The following is a 26,409-nucleotide window of genomic DNA, read 5'->3' on the forward strand; positions in this document are numbered from 1 at the left end:
TAACCCACTGAGCAAGGGCAGGGACCAAACCCGAAACCTCATGGTTCCTAGTCTGATTCGTTAACCACTGTGCCACGACGGGAACTCCAATGGCCCTTAATTTTAAATCTCATCATCCCTCCTCTTTCTCTCTCTCTTTTTTACATTTGACCTTGAAAATCTCCTCCGCAAACATCATTACACGTTTATAGTTCTCATTCTGTCATTTTGATCACTTTTTCTTTATGTCCAAATGACTACAGGACATTTTGATTTGTATCTTTCAATAGTATCTTAAAACTCAGTATTTCTCACACTGAACCCCTCTTTTCCCCATAGCCTGCTCTTTCTTCTATGTTCCCATTTCTATTGGTGGAAGTGCCAAAAAAATTCTTTTTATTTATTTTATTTTATTTTTCTTTTTTTTAGGGCTGCACCTGTGGCATACGGAATTTCCCAGGCAAGGCGCTGAATCAGAGCTGCAGATGAGGGCTACATCACAACCATAGCAATGTTGGATCCAAGCCTCTTCTGTGACCTGTGTTGCAGCTTGCAGATGGCTGATGGAGGCTTCATCGTTGCAAGCACTGCAGGAACATGTGAGGGGAAAGAAAGCAAGACTAGATGACCTGTGAGCTGGATAAGGGCGCAGCTCAGAGCCATGCCTAAGTTCAAGGGAATGAGGAGGCACAATTGAGCCAAGTGCCTGGGAGGAGGAGGAGACCATTTAATGAACAGTACTAAAGGTACACAGAGCTGCTCCTCACACACTTTTTGACACCCAGAAATGGTATCAAGAGCCACTACAGGATACCTACAGTTTAACTTAGTGTGGCTCTTCATTGCTATGGATGAAAATTTTGCTCCTTCTGCAAAGGGAACCATCTTTTGCTATTCTGCTGACATGACTTTATTTTCACAAGTGGGGAGAGGCCTTAATAAACAAGGGAACTTCTAATGGAATTGTGATCTGAAAAAAAATGTACCATCAATTAGCTAAGTATTTAATGGTTCAAAATTACAGAATGCTGAGTTTATCCAAGCTATAAGACTTGGCATGTGTTAACTTATTCAACTTCCCCAGTAGAACAAGTATTATCATTAACATTTTACAGAGAAGAAAATAAAGGCACAGATAAGTCAAGTGACTCACCCAAGCTTACAAACAGTAAGTGTGTGAGAGTAGGAATCCAAACCAGGAAGTCTGATTCAAAAGCCAGCCCTTTTATCCATGATCACGCACTGCTTCAGTGGAAATGAAGCAAGTATTTTAATGATCTATTAAGTTAATTATATGATCTGCTTCCAAGAAAGAATATAGAATGTATATGTAAAAATCAAAAGTTAAAATAAGAAGACTTTCATTAGTCTTCTTTAAATGCAGAAATACTGAGTTCTAAATAACTTTATCCAAGAAATCTAATTATTCATGTCTTTGAGGCTAGGATTTGCAGCTAATTCATCCTGGCATGGGCACCAAGCTGAAGTCCTCATCAAAAGCAAATAATATGTATGGTATAACTGAGGCCTTTTAGAGTCTTGGGAAGCAAGTAGTTCCGACTACACTTAATATTTTATTCAGGTGAAAACTTCTTCCTCCAAGCCTAAGACAGCTAGGATCTCATAGTCCTTAGCCAAATGCCTAACTAAATTCAAAATTATTTTTTGGAAAAAAAATCTGCCCACTGACACTCTGGCAGTCCTTCCTCTAAATAGGAGTTGAATGGTCCTCTGTCAAGATCCGAGCATGAGCCAGGTTTCTGAATTTTCTGAGGAGAATGCCAGGCTTGCTGCCTGCATGCCACACACATAAAGCATATGGATGGCCCCTTAATTGACAACACAGATTATCTGCACTGCAGCACTCCTAAGAGGATCCAGCCAAGAATTTACAACATCCTAGCATTTGCAAAGAGCTCATTTGACATATTCTAAAGGACATACTAGCTGCTTACTCATCCAAGTTCTTCATGTCTCATCCCTATGTTAAGTTGGCTCAGGAGATAATAACTTTTATTCCTTTTATTACCTTGAATTTTTACCCCAAAGCATTTTTAAAGACCTTGTTGAGTTACAGTCTAGATTTACGAACTTAGTTTTTATAGAAAGTTCATAGAAAATATTCACTAATTTACATTTCTCCAGCTCTTATTAATTTGATGGCAAAGACTTCACGTTGTACAGGGATTCTTGGTTATTGATCTATAGGCATGTTACTTTCAGAAAAAAAAATTTTTTTGACTTGTCTGTTTATTACATTGTACTACATAACAAATTATCACAAATTTATCAAATTAGAGTAACATACATTTGTTATCTCTCAGTGTCTATTTCATGAATTTGGCTCATTTAGTGGGGTCCTCCTGCTGCATGGTCTCTTATGAGGTGCTGTCAGAGCTAAGTTCTCATCTGAAGGCTCAAATGGAGAAGGAGTTTCAAAGTTTGCTTATGTGGTTGTTGATGTGACATGGCTTCTAAGAGTGACTGAACTCCGTTCCTTGCTGGATACTGGCTGGAAGTTGCCTTAAGGTTCTTGTGATGTGAATCTCTCCAACATGATAGTTCACTTCACTGAAAACAGCAGGAGAGACAGTGTGCCAACCAGTAAGAATTAGTCACAATTTTATGCAGCCTAATTATGAAAGTGACATTTCATCACCTTTGTTGTAGTCTTCCAGTTAGATACAAGCTACCAGCCCAGGCCACACTCAAGAAGAGGCAGTCTCAGAGTCTTCCTGCTATACCTTGTGAGGTGAATTTTGCTACATCTTATCATTGCACTTTCCTCTGAGTTTTGATAAATAAACTTTGGGGGGGTATTATAACAATTAATTCATCTAAGGGTTCTAATTTATTTTTTACTTACCAGTGAATATTCTCTATCTTCCTTTAGATTTCCATTTGCTTTGCCTATTTGTAATACTTCACTTTGACTAGGAAACAAACTGGAGCAAGCTGTGGTATACACTTAAAAATTAATAATAGATAGTTACCAGGTGTCTTAGTCTGTTTGAGCAGCTATAACAAAATATCACAGAATACTGGGTACTGTATACACAACAGTGATTTATTTCTCACAGGTCTGGAGCCTGGATATCTGAGTTGAAGGTGCCAGCACAATAAGGTGAGGGCCTTCTCCCAGTTTACAGACTTCACATTGTAGCCTCACCTGGTGGAAATGGCTAGGAAGCTTGGTGGCATCTCTTTGACAAGACCATTAATCCCAGTCAGAAGGGCTCCAACCCTCATGACCAAATCCCCCCCCCAAAGGTCCCACCTTCCAATAGCATCACATTGGGCATTAAGTTTTGGGTGTGAATTTTGGGAGGACACAAACATTCAGAGCGCAGCACCTATTGCTTAGATCAAGGGGCTAATACATAAAAAGCACCAATACAATTCAGCAAAACAGTTAAGAAAATATAAATAAGAAAGATTTTCAATGTATGTATCCTTTTTACCCCCTCTAATCAGTCAGAAATGATCAAATATTCTCACAAGGCTGGATTTGAAAAAAGCAAAACAAAACGGTGTAGTTTGAGTGCTGAATATCATATTAAATAAAATTATGGTAATGACATTTAGGAGAAGAGAATAACCTATTCAGTAATACGCAGTCATGACTACAGTACAAATTTTTCCCCAATGTTATAACACAGGTTTTGAAATCATATATGAATTTAACTTAATGTTTTGCTATTTCCCTGTGCCTTATTTACCTTTTAATTGTAGTTGTAAAATAATTCAGCACTTACATCTTTATGCCTTGTAGTCTATGTTGAATTTTATGCATTACTGAAAGAACTCCCATTTATTAGTCAAGACATCCAGTTTGAAGCTGGCCTCACTTCCGATGCTGGGTAACAATCATAAATAATGTTAATGATGACATCAGGAATGTTTAAACTATTTGAAGGGTCATTTGTCTTGCCTGAACAATATGCAGAATTAGAAAAAAGAAGTAATTTACATTTTAGTAACTAGGCTTTTCTCGTTTCTTTCCTTCTTTAATCCAGCGATAACCCGGTGAATTGAAAAAATATGATGTCAGTGTCTTTTCGATACAACAAATATTTTCTGGCATTTTTCTGGCTTGAATAAACTTTGGTTTCCACGGATGGCAGTTACACAGCTTCTAGCTGTTCAGCATTACCATAACAAGAAAAAGAAAAAAAATCCATTTTTAAAGCCACTGGCCTTTTAATATAAAAAGTAAAGGGGAACCAATGAATGTAGCTTTGGTACATGATTGCCTTCCCCAGGAGCCTGATAGAGCCTGACTAACAGCTCCAGCACTCAGAGACATCCTTTCAAGACAACGCTACTGACAGGTTCATGCAGGAAGGACAAGAAGGTTCCAATGGAACGAATGCTCTCATGCCTTTTATTTAAACGGCTACAGCTTTATCCAGGAGTGACTGGGCTCTGAGCCCATCTTCTGGTTCATTCCTGGATATCTCTGCAAAATACTCAATAGGTTCACTGACAGTCACTTCAATAGAAATATAAAGACTTCCTGGGCTGGCCTGGAATGAGTCATAACCTCGGGAAAAGATAATTAAGTTGATTTAGCAGAGCCCCCCAAAAAATAGATTGATCCTGCTGGAACAACACAGTATGAACGGAATTAATGAGCTGTAAGAGGGCAGAAACCAAGAGTCTTTCTTTCATCTTTGTATCTCCAACAGTCAGCATAATGTGGAGCCTATCGTCAGTGATTTTTAGAAAAGTTTTTAGAAGTCAATTAAATTTGTTTGTATCTACAAGCTATGCAATGAATTCCATTTATTGTCATAGGATATTGTTTCTGATATTTATGGGAATGGTAATTATCTACAAAGTGGCCAGAGGAAATTAATGAAAGCAAAGGTAAATTGCAGAATGTAGAGTGCTTCAGAGAATGAGCAGAAGCCAATTAACACCTTGCATGAGCCTACTGTATGCTAGAAATATACTGCAGAATTCCATACAGAAGGAATTTTGCAAACTCAATCACTGAAGCTTACAACCACATCATATTAACTTTATACTCAGTGCATAAAATCTCTTTCCAGAGATACATCATAATACACTATATTAATTTGCATGTATCTATACATATGTCCATATATTGTGTATCTATGTTTGAGAAGGAGAGGGAGAGAGAGAGACAGAGAAAGACAGAGACAGAGACGGACATCTTAAGGTAAATTTTAAACCAGGACAGTAGATAATTCTTTGGAAAAACCCATAGATCAGGTCTTTCTCTTCTCATCAAAAACGATTTCACTTTTAAATCGAAAGAGTAGTGCTAAGGAAACATCCGTGTGTGTCGAATAATCTGCTTAGGACTTAGGAATGTAGGCAGCTTGGAGTTCCAAATGAGTGAGTTATGGTAGGGTTTCATGAGTTTCATTACCAGTACGACAGACAATAATAAGCATCTCATCATCTGAGTCTGAGCTTCAGCAAGTACAAAATGGCTACCTAATTATTTTTAAAAATGGCATAACTATCTAGCAAACTGAATGAGCATTATCAGAGAATTGCTATGGGTGCATAGAACTAACCTTTGAAAAGTCAGAAAGCAGATAAGAACCAGACATAATCTACAACTAGAAATATCGTAAAAATGCCTCTTTCTCAATTTTTGAACCAGTAGGATTTGGTTAATCAGCATTCCAATTTAATTTTTTATTGACCACATTGGCCTTTTTCCCCCTAGAGACACAAAATATTTCATGAGCAGCTAAGTGAGAATAAACTTGCTGAGTTCAACTTCCCTTTTCCAGAGATCTCTAAAGCTAACCAGTGCAGAAACCTAAGTTTACTCTGATATGACCCCCAATATCTCTTCTAAAACATTAAATATTCCATTCCATTTGCTTTAATTCAAGTGTTACTGAGTCTGTCTAAAGCACTGTTCTGAGCATTAGAAGAATGTCTGGTATCATGGAGTTTAAAATCAAGGGAAGGAATACAGATAAAGTGAAAATTGTAATAAAGGAATCAAGACAGTACCTTAGGAGTTCAGAGAAAAAAGAGAATTTTAAGTTCAACACAGTGAAAACTCAGGAAGTTTCATAGAGAAGCTAATAACTGACATGGGCCTTGAAGAAGTGTAGGCTATATTCTAACTGTAAGCAGACCTAGTGAATGATGGACATAAACATTATTTTCACTGACACTATTACCATGGAAGATCATGTGCTAGCATCCTGGTAACTGTTGATACTCCTTTAGATGAGCTTCAAATACTTCCCATAAACCCACTGTCAACTACAAGACTGGTGTATTATAGACAACTCTTTGTTGACTGATGGTGGGGATCCAAAACCCACTTAACCTTGCTACAAATAGCACCACAAAATGATTTTTATTTGACTCCTTGGAAGAAGTTTTCAGCCATGGAATCTTCTCAGTACCTTACCAATTGTGCTTTCTCCATTCTCCCTTAAGTACTTACAATCTGTGCAGGATCTGCCTCAGCATCATCTACGTCCTCCAATAAGCAAATACAACACAATCCCCCCATAATGTCCCAAGGGCCAAGAACTCTTCCTTGGAAGGAGCATCCCAATGTATTAGAAAAGGTAACATGAGAAGGGAGGTCTAGGCTCTAGTTTTCAATCAGCTGTTAACCAGTTAACTGTCCAACTCAAAGATCTGCAACAATTATAAAATCTAACTTTAAAAAGAAATGCATTATATAGAGCACAGGGAAGTATATTCAATATCCTGTAATAAACCACAATGGAAAAGAATATAAAAATAATATGTACATACAAGTATAACTAAATCACTTTGCTGTCCACCAGAAACAAATACAACATTGTAAATCAACTTCACTTTAATAAAAATAAATAAGTAAAAAGAAATTCAGGAGTTCCCATCATGGCTCAGTGGAAACAAATCTAACTGGCATCCATGAGGATGCAGGTTTGATTCCTGGCCTTGCTCAGTGGGTTAAGGATCCGGTGTTGCTGTGAGATGTGTACGTCACAGAGGTGGCTTGGATCCCATGTTGCTGTGGTTGTCGCATAGACCAGCAGCGACAGCTCCAATTTGACCCCTACCCTGGGAACCTCCATATGCTGCACCCTAAAAAGACAAAAAAAAAAAAAAAAAAAAGGCCAGGGATCAAACCCACAACCTCATGATTCCTAGTCGGATGTTAACCACTGTGCCACGAGGGGAACTCCCTATTTAGCTTTCTATCATTTTTTAATCAAATTATGATCTATTTCTTTCCTGTGGTATACAATGTGATGTCATTACTGTAAAATTTTAAGACATGAGTATCTGCACATGTTTTGAGTTCAAAGATATACATGGGAAAGATACCCACCAAATTCTGGAAAGGATTCCTCTGGACAGATGGGAAAAAGATAAGGTAGGTAGGACCTTAACAGTATCCAAAACAATTTACTTATTTATAAAATAAGAAGTATATGAAGCAAATATGGTAAAATGTTAACATTTTAAGAAACCTGGGAGGGTGGGAACAACATATACACACTATTACATAAAATAGGTGACTGAAGAGAACCTACTCTATGGCACAGGAAAATTTACTCACTAGTTTGTAATAACCTACATGGGAAAAAAAGAATGGATATATGTATACGTTTGATTCAGTTTGCTGTACACTTGAAACTAATACAACATTGTAAATCAACCATACTCCAATTAAATTTAAGTTTAAAAATATAAAATCTGGATGCTGGATGCACGGATATCTGTTATGATATTTTCTGAATGTGTCTGTGTATTTAAAATACATAGTTCAAAATCAAAACAAATATGTTTTATTTTAAAATGGTTAACTTGAGAGATAAATAATTATCATTATTTTTAAATTTTCACATCAAAAAACATGCATCTGGAATGTTTGTAAACAGAGGGGTATGGTGGCACCAAACACATATTCTTTCTAAAAATTAATTATAGGAGTTCCCATCATGGCGCAGTGGTTAACGAATCTGACTGGGGACCATGAGGTTGCGGGTTTGATCCCTGACCTTGCTCAGTGCGTTAAGGATCCAGCGTTGCCATGAGCTGTGGTGTAGGTCGCAGACGCAGCTTGGATCCCATGTTGCTGTAGCTCTGGTGTAGGCCGGTGGCTACAGCTCCAATTCGACCCCTAGCCTGGGAACCTCCATATGCCATGGCAAGCGGCCCTAGAAAAGGCAAAAAGACAAAAACAAATAAATAAATAAATTATATTTACCATACTAAAGAAGGATTAACATTCCTAAGGATTTGACTGTATATGAAAGCCCCTCAATAACAACTACTTAAGATACTTGTCGTCTTTCTCTGTTGTTTCAGATGGTCTGATATAATCGAGCAGGGTCTCCTGTTAGTAGACAGCTGTATTAATCGTTATGGCAGGGGTGACTCCTCTCATGATAATAATTCCAGCTTTCTAATTGATTTAATTTCTCAATGTCCATACTTTCATCCAATGATCTTTCTTTATCTGGCTAAAGAGATCATGACACTTGTATCATGGATGGTTAATAGACGGGCACAAAAATGAACAAAAACGTAGGGACATGACCATCACCAGCGGTTCTATCCATCACTAGCCATATCTCTACCTAGGAATTTAATATTTTCTGAGTGTTCTCAGAGTCCAAAAGCTAAGTTGATGGGGAAGACTGCAGGGTTTACAGTGTTTGAGGGTAAGTAATATTTTACTAGAAAGTGACTCATCGCTACCAAAATATTTCTATTTGCCTGAAGAGGTGAGTCAATGGATGTTTTTGCATTTGGCTTCCATATTTATATTAATGCTTTTTAAATTTGTCTATGTTTTAGCAGGTAAAAGTTCTTCTGTCCTTTTTACTGCTGAGTAGCATCCCATTGTATAGATATACCATGTTTCACTTATACATTCGGCACGTAATGGACCTTTGGATTACTTCCCCTTTTGGCTATTACGAATGCTGCTGCTATAAGCATATAAATGGTCCAAGTCTTCTTTGTGGACACGTGTTTTCATGTTCCTCAGGCAGATACCCAGGATTGGGACTGCTGCATTATGTGATCATTTTTTTTAACTTTTAAAGATATATATAAACTGTTTTCCAAGGTGACACATCATTTGTGACGCATCATTTTACATTCCCACTAGTGATACATGAGTATTTAATTTTCTCTTTATCTACACCATGACTTACCTTTTTTTTTTTTTTTTTTTGTCTTTTGTCTTTTCAGGGCTGCACCTACAGCACATTGAGGTTCCCAGGCTAGGGATCTAATCAGAGCTGTAGCTGCCAGCCTACGCCACAGCCACAGCAACGTGGGATCCGAGCTGCGTCTGCAACCCACACCACAGCTCATGCCAACGCTGGATCCTTAACCCACTGAGCAAGGCCAAGGATTGAACCTGCAACCTCATGGTTCCTAGTCGGATTCGTTTCCACTGGGCCACAACGGGACCTCCTCACTTATCTTTTTGAATGCTGTTTCTTTTAAGCCACAACATTATTTTGGAGTAGTTACATGGCAAGGTATTACAAAAGCAATTTTATTATTTATTACCCCCCCATTACTAGAATATAAGTTTCATGAAAGCATGGACCTTCATCTGCATTATTCAGTAACCTAACACTTAGAAATTGGCACAATAAGGATGCCACTAATATCTAAGGATTTGAAACCTCAAAACAACCATATTAAATAGGCACAATTGCCCAAGAATACTAAGTAATTTCTAAGATGACCTTTCCCCTTCCCCTTAAAATTCAAAGTAGTAAATGAGATTTTGAAGGCTGTATTGTATTCAACTCATCATCATGCAAATTATAAATATTTTATAACAAAACTTAGATAAATTTAGAATGACAGAACAAGAAAGAACCATAAGTGCACATGTATATACATATAAAATTTCTAGACAATCTACTGCTTCTAAAGATCCACAACATAAGGCAAGCATAATTCACAGGAAAGGAAGACATACCGAAATGTCAAGTGCCAAAAGAAATTCACAACAGCTAATGACTATCTGCCACTGATCCATTTGTTAGTGCCCTGTGGAGGAAACATGTAAGGAAAAAATGCTCTAGAAAGTCTCAAGAAATCTGAGCCAATCAGGTCCTTGCTGATAGCTCAATGGATGTACTCAACCAGAGGTTCCGGGGGACAAGGTGTATTCAAAAGCATTCTAGCCTGTGCCCCTGTGACACCCAGAAGTCTAGCCCAAGGAGCACTTTCCCTCATAGCACAGGGGAAAAGAGAAAAGGCTGGATGTCCAGGGCAGATAGAAATCATTTATATAAGAGAGTTTCCCAAGGAAATATGTAAGTTGAATTATAAGGTTATATTTTTTGCTTAAATTACAGCTCATATTTTTAGGAAAATGGCAGCTATTCCATCTTGATTATTTTTAATTGGTCTATTTTAAATTGAGAGGTAGAGAGAAGTAATTAGAAGCAATATTAAAATAATCAAACTATAAAGAAAAAACTGAATGTCTTTACCTTGAGTTTACAGAAAAGGTCACTACAATAAATTTAGAACAACAGAACAAGACGAAGTCATAAAAGTTATTTTAGGTAAACTCCCTGCTGTTAAGGAAGACTTAATCTAAACTCTTCTGTAAAGAAAATTATCTGTCATTGTCTTAACATTTTCCAGAGAATATTTTCAATATTCATTGGCAATATAATCTATAATTGTACAACTTTCTGCAAAATATCAAGTGAGGAAAATAGCTCAGATAATTTGTTTTTTTTTTTCTTTCTCTCTTTTTTAATGAAGTTATACATAGCATTCCGCAAAATTCTAGGTTAACGGCATTACTACAGTAATGCATTTGTCAGTGCAAGCTGAACTTTTTTCTTGATGTGACCCTAAAAACTGAAGCATCACAGAATATGCCACCCCCAAATTTTCCAATTTGGGAGAGCATTATTTTGAGCTGAAAGCAATTAAGAAGAATCAGACACATGAAGAGCCCCCTGCTTCCCCCACTTGCCTAAAAGAACGTAAATTAACAAAGGTATCCCTCCTCCCCTCTTTCAGGAAGAATTATAAGTTAATCAGTGGAGACAACTTTAGATCTATTAGCCTAGCGATGGCATTAGAGGAATCTAAGTAGCAAACCTTACTAACTTGCTTTGACCTCCACCCCTGAAAGCCTAAAACTGCTTTCCTTTGTCCTGCCATTTCCCCACAGAGTGATTGTTCCTTGTTAAAGATGCTATATAAGCTGGAGTTCTAAGCTACCGTTTTGAGTTACTCACTTTAACCTGGATATTTCCCATGTGTACCTGAGGTATTCATGTTAATAAATTTCTTTCTCTTGCTCATCTGGCTTTTATTTCAAGGTTCTCAGACAAGAATTACAAATGGCAGAGGGAAAATAATTTTTCCTCTCCTACAATACAGTAACTCAATAACTAAGAGCTGAGAGATTCAAAAATGTATCTATTAGCTAAAAACAAAACAAACCAAAAAATTTTTCCTTTTATAGAAGGTCACTAAACACATTGGACAGAGAATGAATTTCCTATTGGAATAGCAGCCTATCTGTAAGAACCTCATCAAAACGTGAATGCAATATGCTATGGGGATATTAGAAGGGAAGTAAAATACAGCAGTAGTAACAATGGAGAAAAAAATGACAAAACTGTTTAGCACTTAACACATATCAAGCATGGCCCTGAGCTCTCATTTGATTAAAATATGAGGACTTTGAGAGATATCTCACATTTTAAGGGACTCAGAAAGTGTACAAATTCAGATCCAGCTCCCCATGAGAGATATCTCACATTTTAAGGGACTCAGAAAGTGTACAAATTCAGATCCAGCTCCCCATATGACTTGAAAACCTATCTTCTTAACCAGTGGCCACCATAGAACATAGCCACTGAATTGAAACAATAATTTAACAACTACCACTGCCTCCATTGCATGCTGATCAGCAAGTGGATTCAAGACTACCAGAGATTTGTCAGCATAGGAACATATGGTCACTCATAGGATTTGCTATGGAAATCACTTTTCTAGCCTAAAAAGTATATACAACTGAGGATTTTAGAAACTGAATCTCTGAAAGGTAAATACTCACAGAGATAGGCAGAATAAAAACATAAGAAGAAATGAAAAAAATCAATAAGACTAAATAAGAGAGTAATAATCATTAGTATTTATGTTTCCCTTTATATTCTGGCAGAAGACTTAGACCTGTTGTTTCTAATCCACAGTAAAAACTTCTAAAGTAGACATCTGCTTAGGTTGGGTTCCCACAAGTAGATGTTGAGGTGAAGAGTCACATGCAAATGATGTATTAAGGAATTGCTCTCAGAAACCAGGACATGGATAGGAAATAAACCAACCACAGGCATGATTTCAGGCCAAGTCCCTCAGAAGGCTGCTTTAGCTTGACCCGCAGAGGAACCCAAAGAATAAGTTTAGGTATGTGCCCCCCAGGAACAAGGAAACCATCCTTCCATACCCATGTACCCATCAGTCACATGTACAGGGACTCAGGAGATGTAGGTGAAGCCCTGAAAGTATCTGTCTTGGCATCTTACCCTTATTTTAGAAAGGAAAGAGAAAACGGAAAGTCAGTGTGTTTAGTATCTTTGACCAAGGCCTGGGAGTCTGCCCCAGGGTTATTTGGCTCCAAAGCCCAAGCTTTTTCCAACACCATAGTTGAATTCAATTGTTCCTTCACCTGAGTTGCCATTCCTATTTTCTGTTACTCAGGCATTCTCTGCCACTCTCTGTAAATGGTAACCACGGGTAGCAAATGTCATACTGATGGATTCCACAAAACCCTACGGAAGATTTTCTAGCTTGGCCTGTGCCAACCTTTACTGACATGAGCAGTTTCTGTCATCCAGTGCTTCAGGAACACAGTGTTACATTAACCAGAACCGACTGAAGACTCTAGTAGGCTCCACAGAGTGTTGTACAATAGAATAGTCCATTATCAACAGTTTCAGGTTTAAAGAACCTCCAAAGATTACATGGAAAAAAGTGTCGTGGAGAGAAAAGTACAGTCTTAGAAGTGAGGTGCATAAACTGCAGAGGTGAATTTTGGAAAATGCCATACATTTGGGAGAATCATGGCAAAATACCCAGAAAAACAGTTGTTGTTGTTTTTTTCCTGCTTAGGTTTTGGTTCCATCCTGACCAATCCAAAATCTGAGACTTGATCAAAGCTGATTTTGTTCTTTTGCCACTAGTGCTCACTAGGGTTGGGCAGATTTCTTTGTTTCTATATTTCCCATAGTTATATCTCCATTTACAGCCTTTTTCTCTAGGCAATTTGGACATATCTCTGCTCATTTATTAATATCTTCATAAATGTAAAACCTAGGGCCCTATTTATCTAGTCATTGAAAGTCTATAAAACAGTAATGTGGAGTGTAAAATATTCAGTGATTCCAAAGGGAAGAAAATTCTATATTTGACCTTATTTCCATTGGTCCATTCATCAATGACTCAAACATACGATCAGCTTGATCATTGTACATAAATAAGGACCGAATCTCAAATGAGGGATTAAACTAAAATTACTTTAAAAGCAAGCACATCCAAGTCAATGTTTTATAAGACCTTGACTTGGATCATAATTTTGCTTGTCATCTTTTTCATAAAAGGAGATTTACACATCCTATGATAGCACTAACCTTTTCAAAAAATGGCAAGTACACTTCATATATTTAAGTAATTATGAATTATGACCCTTAAATTATGATATCTAAAAAAAATCAGAGAAAATGTAGGAAAATAGACCTCAAATGATAGCAGAAAGTGACTTTATCCTATTTTCAAGCTTTTTGTATTTAACTCAGTAATATTACCACATCTTACACTTTTGGTCAAGTGATTCTAATTTCCTTCTACTTTACAGACCATAAGTAGGCGTATAAAAATTAGTTAAGTCAAATTTATTTACTGAGAATCTACTGTCTGCCAAATGTGAAGTGCTTTGGGTGCATTAATGTTGTTTTGGAGATTAGGAGGGAAAGCACATAGTGTTCCATAAAACTCTCATTCATTCAGTCATTCAACAAACATCTACCAACTATCATCTCTGATACTGGGACGGAGGGGAGAATTATAATCATTGCCTTTCCTCCAAGAGCACAGGAGAGAAGGAAGCAGATGAACCCATATAACTGTGATTCAGCCCAGGAGGCGTTGCGATGGAAAGAAGTAAAGTCATGGCACAGAGGGAGAATGAATCCTCCTCAGTGATGCAATAGCTGGGTCTTGAAAGACAGAATGTGGCCATGTGAAGGGAAGACATAGAGCAAGTTACTTACACATTCAAGACAGAGGTAAATGTATGTGCAGAATTATGAAAGTATTTTAAAATGCACCTACAAGTGGATTAGCTGAATCTTGGTGTTGGACAAGGAGTCCCAGAAGACATAGTCTGTCATGCTAAAGGAATTGAACTCCATCCTACAAGGAATTGGGAACCATTACAGAGTTTCAAGCAGCAGACTTCTTAGACAACTTGATTTGCAATTTTAAAAGATCATTCTTGAAGTTTAATGAAGATGAAATAGGAAAGATGAAGAAGAGATTATGAGCCAGAGAGATGAGTTAAGAAACAATATATGGAGTTTCCTGGTGACCTATCAGTTAAAGATTTAGCATTGTCACTGCTGTGGCTCAGCTTCAATCCCTGGCCCAAGAACTTCTACATGCCATGGGTGTGACCAAAAACAACAACAAATAAGTACAAAATATAGCGAAAATCTAAACTAACTATAGAAACAATAAAGATGGTAAGTATCTCCTGAATATTCTTTATATGCCAAACTCCACACTAAGCACTCCAATGAATGATCTCACTGAATTCTTCTCATCCACTACACTGCTCTCCCCCTACAGTCTACATCTTCAACATGAGAGTTTCGTAGATGAAGAAACACAATGGAGGAAGTTAAGAAAACTGACCAAAGTCACACAGCTAGTAACTGGTAGAGCCAAGAGTCAAGCCCAAGAAAACATTTGAAAGAAGGTTAAGAGGCGTAATGGGAGGAGATGAATAACCGATTAGATGAAGGAGATGAGAATGGGGAGCCACAGAGAGCAGTCCCCAACTGATCACTCCCCCTTTTCCCTATTATACCAAGACTACTGGGGCTGTGGGGGAAGGGCAGCCATTATTATGCACAGGAAGGCAACCCACAGCCTGCAGTAGTTATGACTTCCTTCAGATGCCCTATGTGATCAGGAGGAAATAACTGCACACCCAGGCTCTGAATTCCAAGTGCCATAGAATCTGTGGGAAACCTGCGACTCTCTTGGCAGTGATAACTCCTATCTTCCTCCCAGAAGCATCCTCATTCTGGAAGAAGCAGCGAGAGACCACATAAAAATTTTGTCCACAAATGCACTGAATCTGTAGGCTCAGTGAGAGATTCCTACCATTATTTGAAAAACTGACAGATGAAAATTATTCTAGCAAATTGAAGATGCCACACACCCATGATTGGAATGGTTTATATTTCACATCCTCTGTGTAATTTATATCCCCACACTCTTTACAGAATTAAAGGCTAAATAAAGGAGGAACATGTGGTATAAATTAGGAAAACTCAATAGTGCCATCGCAATGAATAAATTTAAACCCTCTAGCAGTAGTATGTACATATGTTTTATGTCCATATATACTAAGTTACTGTGGGGGATTTTATGTCTACATATTTTTAATAAATACTTTCTGTAAGAGTAGAGAATGTGCAATCAATTGGCAAGTGCTATTGAGGTCAATTTAACTCACACACTGAAGGAAAATTAAAACATTAATGGACAGTTCCTCTTCTCTGTAAACCCATGTCATCTATGCAAAAACTTAAAATTTCACTCATAAAGCTAGCCTTAATTTACAAGGTGATTTCCTCTCTTGGTATAATAATAAATTATTTTTCAATATAAAGTATTTATTTTTTTCTGTTTTACAGCCGTACCTACAGCATGTGGAAGTTTCCAGGTTAGGAGTAGAATTGGAACTGCAGCTGAGGTCTTTGCCACAGCCACGGCACCACTGGACCTGAGCTGCATCTGTGACCTAGGCTGCAGCTCGTGGCAATGCTGGATCCTTAACCCACAGAGCAAGGCCAGGGATTGAAACTGCATCCTCTTAGAGACTATGTCGGGTTCTTAACCTGCTGAGCCACAGTGGGATGAAATTTTAAAAGTCATACTCTTTCTAAACCATTACCAATATGTTTCTTCAGGGACGTTACTCAGCTACAGAGTCGCAAAATATTAGAATTACAAGGGACCATAGAAAATATCCTGCATACACCTTCCAAATTAAGTTATGCGAAAGGGCTCCATAAGATTTTTTTTCCATGAATAAGGGCTACCCTTGTCAGATGTGGGAAATTGAGTTATACCAAGATCAACATAATTCTTTATCAAAGCCATACTTATTATACTAGTTTTAATATGCTAATGAGCAAGGTAAATTTCCAAGAGGATTCTAATATATCCAATATTTTTTTCTAAATTTATTTTAACATGGAACGTTCATTTGAGGAATAATTTTCAATATCAGTGTTTTCAGAGCACAGTACTGATAACTAATCTAATTCTGTTTCCTCACTGTACACATTACACTAAGGTACAGAAAGGATTAGTGAGGCTTCTATGGGTAATGATATTCAATAGTGATAGAGCCAGGTCAAGAAACCTGTTTTCTAAATACTTCATCCAACGCTGATATTTTTCTGCTTTGATTTCACCTTTCATATGCTTAACTTTGCACTTTTTTCTCTTGAGCACATTATATAGGTATTTAAATGACAAGGGTTGAGTTAGCCATCATTACAATGAGGAAACACCAACGATAGCTACTATTATTGAGTGCCCACCACATGCCACATAGAATCCAAGGACTCCAGCTTCCTGGTTTTCTTCCTCACAATAAAACTGCACACTACTGATGTACATAGTATTCTCTCCCCTTTATAGTTAAGGAAAGTGCTTCAAAGACATTCATAACTGGTCGCATGGCTTAAAGATCTGGCCAACTCAAATCCCCAGCTTTCTGCACTTGACCATGCCACCTTTCATGTCAGAAAAAGTAATGCTCTCCAAAGAACTCATCATGAAGCTGCTTCCCAGACTAAATTCTGCAGAAGTGAAAAGTGAGTGTGCTTTCTGAAACAGCCCTTCTCTCTTTCACTGCAGATACTTGGAATCCATCTCATATTAACTTTTCCACAATATGAAAAACTCTTTGCATCAGACCACTTTTGTGCTCTACTAGATTTCTGGTTTTGAAACCTAATGGCCCAAGATATTTTGCAATTGAAAATGTTAAAAGATGATCACTGAAGCATATTCTAATCATTATATTCTACAAAAAGTAGCCAAGATATTCCAGGTAAAATTCCAGCTAAAGCTACCCAAAGTGACTTTAGCTAAAGTACCTAATGTAACTGAAATATAGTCTAATCAATACCAAAAAAGTATATTAGAGTTTTAACAGAGAGAGCCAATTTGATTTAGTTCTACCTTAGATGAAGAATCCACTTATCCAAGATTTCCTAATAGAGTCAAATTAATTCAGCACGGTTCCTCCAAATAGCATTTATGCCTATAAAAACCACAGCATTAGAATGAAAAATATTATAATCCAGGTCAAAATCAAACTCTCACTTATCTAACTACATATAAGAAAGTAACAGATTTAGATCACATGTTACAACCAACCAATAATATTAGTAACAATGGCTTTCAAAAATTAGCTAATTGAGGCACCAAAACATAGCAAATATTTTCCCGTCAGTCTGCTTTGAAATCAGATAAAAATAAAGAAATGATCTCTTACTCTCTTCACTGACGAACTCTAAAGAGAGCAATGCTAAGGTCCTGAAACATCCATTAGATAATAAATAGAAATACTTTGCTGACTCTTGCTATGTTGTTTCCAAGTTACAGCCTTATTAATATTAAGCCTGATCCCAGCAGCAAGGGCATGGACATGACTGACACCAATAGTACTAAAAATATTACCCATTGAGAATTGTCAATTCTTCTTGCTTGTGGCAGCTTGAGGAGATCCCCTGACAGTGATTCATGGCTTGAAACTCAGAACCATCTGCTCTCTTGGAGAGTTCCTCAGCCAAGGTGAAGAGGGGAGTTCTCACAGCTGTATTCTCTTTCCTTCTAAAGTCTATGGAAAAGCATCCAACAAACCACAAAAATCTGGCACTAATTTGAATATGGCAAACATTACCCTCCATATGTTCTTGTTTCAATGGACTCTTTTTACAGTTACCATCTCATTTGATACCATTCCTGCCTCTCTTCACATCATGAAATTGTCAATTTTTCTCACTATATAAACTTCCTAATATCCTTTGCATTCTGGGCAGTTCAGTTATTGGTTTATATCTATTTTGATGAAAAGTACTTCTATTGATAAAATTTCAGGGTTTAACTGAGTCTTGAGTTAAATTACTTATTTTATATTTAAGTAAGCCAAGGCAAGGTGTGTAGTTGATCATCCTAAAATCATATAGCTTATCAATGAAAGAATTAGGACTTGACCATTTGTCACCCAAAACCCTGCCCAGAATTTACTATTTTATCCAAGAGAAACTTCAGTGTCTTTGATAGTCTCACTTAGATTGCTCAATGAGGAATAGTTTTTGGTTAATTTATTTCCTAACAAATCACAGAAGAAATGTCAGATGGACCAAACAATCTGAATTTTTATCAAACCAATATGTAAAGAAATATATATAATAAAAATTCATGTTTCATATATAAAAAAGGAAATTTTGGAGTTCCCGCCATGGCTCAGTGTTTAACGAACCCGACTAGCATCCATGAGGATGTGAATTCGATCCCTGCCTTGCTCAGTGGGTTAAGGATCTAGCACTGCCATGGCTGTGGCATAGGCTGGGAGCTACAGCTCTGATTCAACCCCTAGCCTGGGAACCTCCATATACCATTGGTGTGGCCCTAAAAAGACAAAACACAAAAAAATTAAAATAAGAAAATAAAAAAGGAAACTTTGACAATTAAAGGTAAAATTTAGTTTTATATATCTTCACCTCATATTCAAAATGTGATTCCAAATAAGTGTCTAAGAAATCCAGCACATGTAAATTAGATGGTTATATCATGAGGACAAGTCTATTGATATCTACAGATACTAAGTAAACTAACATAGGATTCAAACGCCTGTAACTAAATAATGGGTATGGTTAAACCTCAATCTCTTAAGTTTGAGTAAGTAGAGGATATTTCACTTTTGAGAGAGTGGATTTGGAGCTACTACCAGCAGATATGCAGATTAAGCAACTCAAGTAATCATTTTCATAAGCCACATACAAGAATCTATAGCTGGAGTTCCTGGTCGTGGTTCAGCAGAAATGAATCTGACTAGTAACCAAGGAGTGATCCTTGGCCTCACTCAGTGGGTTAGGATCTGGTGTTGCCATGCGCTGTGGTGTGGCGGCAGATGCAGCTCAGATCCCACATTGCTGTGGCTGTGGCATAGGCCAGCAGCTACAGCTCGGATTCAACCCCTAGCTGGGAACCTCCATATGCCGTGGGGTACAGCCCTAAAAATACAAAAGACAAAAACAAAACAACAACAACAACAACAAACAAACAAAAAAAGGAAGCTATAGCCACCAAGGGTATGCCTTCTTCATGGTAGATAAGAAACCCAGAAGGTCTGGTGGAAACTTGCCAGGGCTCAAAACTGATACACTTTCTTCTTCCACATCCCACTGACCCAAGTAAGTCTGCAGCCCAGAGCAATATCAGTGGGGTGAATTAAACCATGAAAATGGACAGGAAAGAAGAAAGAATCATGAGCAAATAATTTACCCCATCACTTGTGCAGGGATAGCAGCTGTTCTAGTAGAACCGTGAAAGCAAAAGCCACATTTGAATGTGTTTCAGAAAGAATGGGAGGGGAAGGCGCCAGAAATTTTTTCAAGGAGTTTGTCCTAAAAGACAACAAAGAATGAAGGTAGCAGGAAATGTTAATAATTTTGTTTGGAAGAGTATCCTATTGTTTTATACAATGGAAAAAAAAAAAGATTAGCTGTTTCTGTACTGAGAGAAATTATCCTAAAGACACTGAAAACTAATTATTTAGGAGAGATGATGCAGGAATTTCTCATGTGATGTTCCTGACTAAGCAAAAAAGTAAGAGGACTGGCAGTAAAGAGATAGGGTAGTCATAGAAGAAAGAATGGGAATTTTATCTATAATAGGAAGAACAAAATATGTTCCAGTACAGGCAGATTCAAAGGAGTGATGAAAACTCATGGAAGTTCTCTTCCAATTGCTTCAGTTTTCTCAGTGAAATAGAACCAGAGGTCATTAGCTGAGAGTAACAGAAATAGAACCAGAGGTCATTAGCTGAGAATAATGAGATACAAAATGTTGAAGCTTTGAGCAAGCAAGAAAGGATACAAAAGTTTCATCCTAAAGAACTGGCAAATGAAAGAACAGAGAAATCTTAATAGTAAAGAATTATAAATAACCTAAATACACATATAGAAGTGATTGTTGGAATAAAAATTAGAAGTGGTTTTGGCTCTAGAATGTAAAGAGCTTGAAACTTGTCACTCCCAGCCTTAAGACAAGAAATAATTGAACAAATCAAAATTCAACAACTTTTCTTGGACTCATCAGAGAACTGAGGCCATTGGGAAAACTGAAACCCCAATGTCTGGAGAGACAGGCAATACAAAGAGTCACAGTATTCTATAAACATTAAGTGTCCATAAACTTTAAACCAGGTCTATCTGCTGACAGAAACACTTAAATGATAGTTCTGACAAACTGCTGGAAATCAAGTGTAGACTATTTTGAGAATGAGAACCTTTAGGGGCTAATATTACAGATTCCCACACATTCAGAATTTTACCTCCAGGGACCCCACAGTTTTTCACAGTAAAATTTGAAGAAAAATTCCCTTGTGTTTATGGCACAAGAAAAAGTGACCATTTTGATATATGCCCAGAGCATTCACTATAATAAAGGCCTACTCTTTAAGGCAAGAGACTTTACAAAATCCTCCTATAATCTGGGGAAAGGGCAGTTATTCAACTCAGTTTCCTCTAGCCTTCCTGTCTCACTTAATTGGGGGGAAAAAAGTTAAATACTTGTGAAGGTCGTAGCCCACGGTCACAAGCCCATTAAAAGACTGAGATTTAATCACAGTTTTACATAATTCTTCTTCTTCTTCTGTGCACTTTACCAAACATAGAAACAGATCTTCAGTATAATAAGAGCAGAATACAGCTGAATGGACTACAATACAGACTCTGCCTACGTGTTCTTAGACAAACCTGAAGACAAGTAAAAGAAAACAATGACACCAGAGGAAACAGAAGTGTTTGGCACTTACAGTAGCAAACATTAAACACAGCCCAACTCCAAGTCAGATTAATATAAAACCTCACACTAAAGGCCTATTTTCCAGAGATCCTATTACTCAATACATCATGTCCGGCTTTCAACAAAAATTACCAGTTATAATAAAAGACAAGGAAAAACAAAATCTGAGGAAACAAAGTGTGTATCAGAAACAGTATCAGATACGATTCAGATTTTGGAATCATCAACTGGAGAATTTTAAATCACAATGATTAAGAGCTCTCATGGAAAAAGGAGACAACATGCAAAATAGATGGGTAATATATGCAAAAAAATAGAAACTTCAAGAAAGACTCTAAAGAAATGTTCAAAATCAAACAGACTGCAACATAAATGAAGAATATCCTTAATGGGCTTCATCACTAGACTGCATATGGCCAAATAAAGAATCAGTGAACTTGAAGATACAGCAACAGATGTTCCTCAAACTGAAATGCAAAGAGAAAAAAGAATGAGAAAGAATATCAAAGAGACATGAAAAATTTAAGATGGAGTAACATATACCAATTGGAATACCAGAAGGTAAAGAATTGATTTAATAGATAATTGTTTTATCAAATAAATAACAACAACTGGGTGATTATAGAATACGGATAAGTTAAAAATGGCATGTATCTGTACTTTTCTTTTGATGGCTGAATAGTATTCCATTGTATGCACATACTACAGTTTGTTTATCCATTCGCTAATTTTTAAACATTTGAGTTGTTCTCATCTTTTGACTATTGTAAATAACACTGCTATGAACACACATGTACATGTATTTGTTTGAACATATGTTTTCAAATCTTTGGTATATATACCTAAGTCATGAGAAAAAAATTATAAATAATCTGTTACAAGATACTTGCACTACATTTGAAGCAGAGTAGTGTTATTTGAAAGTGAACTTAGGTTAGCTGTGAATGTATGTTGCAAACTCTACTGCAATGATTAAAACAGTAATTGATATAGTAAGAAAGGAGAGAAAATGGGATCCTATAAAATGCTTAGTCAAAACTAGATACAGCAGAAAAAAAAAACAGAAGATTATAAAAACAAAAAGAAGAGAGTTCCTGCTGTGGCACATGGGTTAAGGATCCAGCATTGCCACAACTGTGGCATAGGTCACAGCTGCTGCTTGGATTCAACCCCTGGCTCAGGAAATTCCATATGCTGCAGGTACAGACAAAAAAAAAAAAAAAAGAAAAGAAAAGAAAGAGAGAAACAAAAAACAAAGGCAACATAGAAAACAATCACAAATGCAGTACATATTGATCCAACTATATCAATAATAACTTTAAATATGAATAGTCTAAATAAAATACAATCCCTTAAAAGACAGGGATTGTCAGAATAGGTTAAAATAATAAGACTCAACTATATAGTCTTTATACAGTCATAAATGGTTAAAAGTAAAGGGAAAGTTTAACTAATTCCTGAAAAAGTTAAACATAGAATCACAAAATGACTCAGCAATTTCACTTTGCCTTGGTCCTTAGGGTGGCATTCAGTATTATGCCAGAGACTGTATGGCTTATAAATACTAGAAATTTATTTCATACAGTTCTGGAGCCTGGGCAGTCCAGTCTGGTGCCTAGGAAAATCAAGATGTCATCAGATTCAGAGTCTGGTGAGGACCTACTTCCTAGTTTATAGATGGTTGTCTTTTTGCTGTGTCCTCAACTGGTTGAAGGAACAAAGTTGCTTTCTGGGGCTTCTTTTCTAAGGGCACGAATTCCTTTCATGAGGGTTCTGTGCTCATGATCTAGTCACTTGCCAAAGGGTCCACCTCCACATAAGATCACATTGGATACTGGATCTCAATATGAATTTGGGGAGGTCACAAACAAAACACTCCTAAGTATATACTCCAAAGAATTGAAAACATGTACTCAAAGAAATGTATGCACATACATGTTCACAGCAGCATTATTCACAATAGTCTAAAGGTTGATGGATAAATTGTGATATATACATAAAGTAGAATATCATTCAGCCACAGAAAGGAATGAAGAACTGATATGCACTACATTGTTGGAGAATCTTAAAAACATGCAATCTGAAAGAATCTGGAGATAAAAGGTCAAAGATTTTGTAATTCCATTTATCCAAAATAGGTAAATCTATAAATACAGAAAACAGACTGGTGGTTGCCAGGGGATAGGGAAATAGGAATAATGATGGGGTAACTGCTTAACAGACGGGGCTTCCTTTGTGGTGATGAAAACATTTTGGAATTAAATGGTGGCGGTTGCACAATATTGTGGATGTACTGAATGTCACTGAACCGTTCACATTAAAATGGCTAAGTGTGTGAATTTCACCTCATTTTTTTAAAAACAGACATATTAGTACAAAAGAAGTGAAGGCATGGAGAAAGGTATACCTTGCTAAAACTAGTCAAAAGAAAGTTTGAGCAGCTATGTAAATTTCAAAGTAGACCTCAGACAACAAAATTTTCAGGGTTAAAGAGGGGTATTACCTAATAATAAAGTTGTCAGTTCTCCCAGAAGACTTAAAGATCTTTAATGCATGTGCATCTAACCAAAGCGTGTCAAGATACATGAGGCAAAAACTGATAGAACCTCAAGGAGAAATAGATAAATCCACTATCAGAGTTAGCGACTTCAACATCTTTTTTTTTTAAAGTAATTAATAAATGCAGCAAGCAGAAAATCAGTAAGGATATAGCTGAATGAACAGCACCATCAATCAATTTGTTCTAATTGACATTTATAAAATAATTCATATTTTATAAAATGAACAATTTTATAATTGAATATAACAGCAGAAGGAGGGAAGGGTGGGAGGGAGGAACAAGGAAATCATTCAAGGCTCATGATACCATTTCTGGCATTTTCAAATTAACATTTAAAGTGTTAAATATTCCAGAGTTATCCCAAAGCTCCACAATGTGAAACAGAGATAATAATACCTGTATAAGAGAGAATGAATTTTTCCAATCTTCTTGTTTCCAGGGGAAGCTTACACTTCCATAAAGAAGCTATTGATATAACACTGCCAGAGTTCCTCTCCATTCCACACTCTCCTCATCAAAGAGGAGTGACTCAGTGATTCCTAAGCCTATCCTTGGATACAAGGCTATTAAGCCTGGTTCGGTAAATCTAATTATTTAACAAAAGAAGAAACTCATTTGACCAAAGATCAAATGTCATGAGGCCTGATTCAGCTCTATGGACAAAATTTGTATTTCAAGGTCCTTCAATCAATCTGATAACTGTTCAGGTGTCAATAGGCTCAGAACACTTAGGGAAGAATGGTGTGATTTACCAGCCCCTCAAGTCTCCAACAGCTACCCAACAAGGTTGTAAGGAAAGTGAAGTTAGATGGGATTTATGAAACACCAGGCGCATATTTGAATTGCAGATTAAGAGAAGGGTGTGTTGAAGTGAATTCTGTAACTAATAAGCGATGACATCTTAATTGCTAGTATTTTCAGCTATCTAGAGTCAACGCTTCAGAATACTGAGGATGTACTCTATTAACAAACTTTAAGTCACAGAGATTACTTAACCTGAAGTAAATGTAAAAAAAAGCAACCACATTTTGTTTTGTTTCACTTACGGACTTAAGAGAGGAACCAAAAAAAAAAAAAAAAAAATTAGAAAAACAACTTCATTTATTGCCCCTGCCATCTTCTAAACTAAGCAATGGTCTCTCTCAGTCATAACTTTTTTGATGAACTATCTTTGTGTAAAAAGAAATAGCTTTTAGAAATAACCTCTATTGTATTTACGATCCTCAGTGTGAAAGGTAAACTTGAGGATTATGGTAATGCCTGAGGAAATTCTCCACAGCAGTAAATGAAAAGTCTCCATGAAGTTTCAAGAGTTCAGTGTTGGCAGGACTCCTCAAAAGATGACCAGAGAAACTTGTTCATGAAGCACAGTTTATTAGCTTTCTTGTAAAAGAAAAACACTGGACAGAATCTTAGAAGTTTCTCAAAAGGAAGGAATTAGTAAGTGGTATTTACATGGTTTCAGGTCATGGGCCAAAGGATTTTAGGTGAGACGTTCACAGGAGGAAAATGTTAGGCTTGTGTAGAACTGATGATAATAACGTTGGACTGATGAGCATATCCAAGTGAGATTGCTGAGTTTTGTTAAAATTATTCACTTCATTCAAGTCCTTATCTTCCAAAAGCAAGTAATTCCTGCAAGAAGCGACTAAGATTTTTTTTTTTTTTCCTTCCTGGTCCCAGTATTGGTTTCACATGGGGAAGGAAAGTGTGACTGGATTCAATAGCATTTAACACATGGCTTAATAGAGGAAATGTTGGTATCTCCTGAAATCTGCAGGTAGGACGGGTGGGCAGATGAGGTGGAGAGAACCCAAGTATAAAAATTTAAGGCATGCTGGATTTACAAAATGGGGCAGCTTCGTGGGCAATTCCTAGCCACCCCAAATTTTCCCAAGGGGCATCAGGCATTCTGTTCATTCTCTGAAAGGCCTGCAGTAGGCTGAATATTGATTACCAAAAATATTTAGGTCTTAACCCCTGGAACTTGCAAATGTTACCTCATACGTGGAAAGACACTTTGCAGATGTGATTAAGTTGAGAATCTTGAGATGGGGACATTTTCCTGGATTATCTGATGGGTTCAATATGTGATCCATGGGTCCTTTTAAAAACAAGGCAGAGGGAGATTGACTAGGAAGGCGGAAGGCATGTGATAACTGAAGCAAGATGTTATGTGGATGGCTTTTGAAGATAGTGGAAAAGCCCACATGCAGCTGGAGAAGTTAGCAAAGGTAAGGAGACTGATTCTACCCTAGAGCCTCGGGGGACTCATTGATTGTGATCAAATGAAACTGACCTTGAACATTTCTGACCTCCAGATTAAGAGAATAAATATTTGTTATTTGATGCTACCATGCTACCAAGTTTGTGGTCATTTCTTAGAGCAGCGATAAAAAATAAACACAGAACCCACTGCTGATAATAGGTGAACGGCAAATAAATAGGAAAGACTCCATTCATCAAGCTAAGTCAAATGGTTGTTTTTTTCTCTACCAGCTCACCTCACCTCCTACCTCTTTCTTATTTCT

The 26,409-nt window shown here is 37.0% G+C and overlaps 1 protein-coding gene across 1 annotated transcript in view; it reads right to left on the reverse strand.

Moving 5' to 3' along the window:
* Positions 1-974: 974 nt before the first annotated feature.
* LOC146405289 (uncharacterized) overlaps positions 975-26,409 on the reverse strand; it is a 74,215-nt gene continuing 48,780 nt past the window's right edge. Inside the window, exon 5 of the mRNA XM_085011675.1 lies at positions 975-2,550. Coding sequence (XP_084867801.1) covers positions 2,454-2,550 — 97 coding nt within the window. The 3' untranslated portion in view covers positions 975-2,453. The remainder of the gene's footprint in view (positions 2,551-26,409) is intronic.

This window comes from Sus scrofa, chromosome 2 (genome assembly GCF_054392235.1).
Source record: "Sus scrofa isolate SSC_HxYL_T2T_F1_AM1 chromosome 2, Sscrofa_HxYL_maternal_Yorkshire_Landrace_v2.0, whole genome shotgun sequence".
In the NCBI taxonomy this organism is placed as follows: domain Eukaryota; kingdom Metazoa; phylum Chordata; class Mammalia; order Artiodactyla; family Suidae; genus Sus; species Sus scrofa.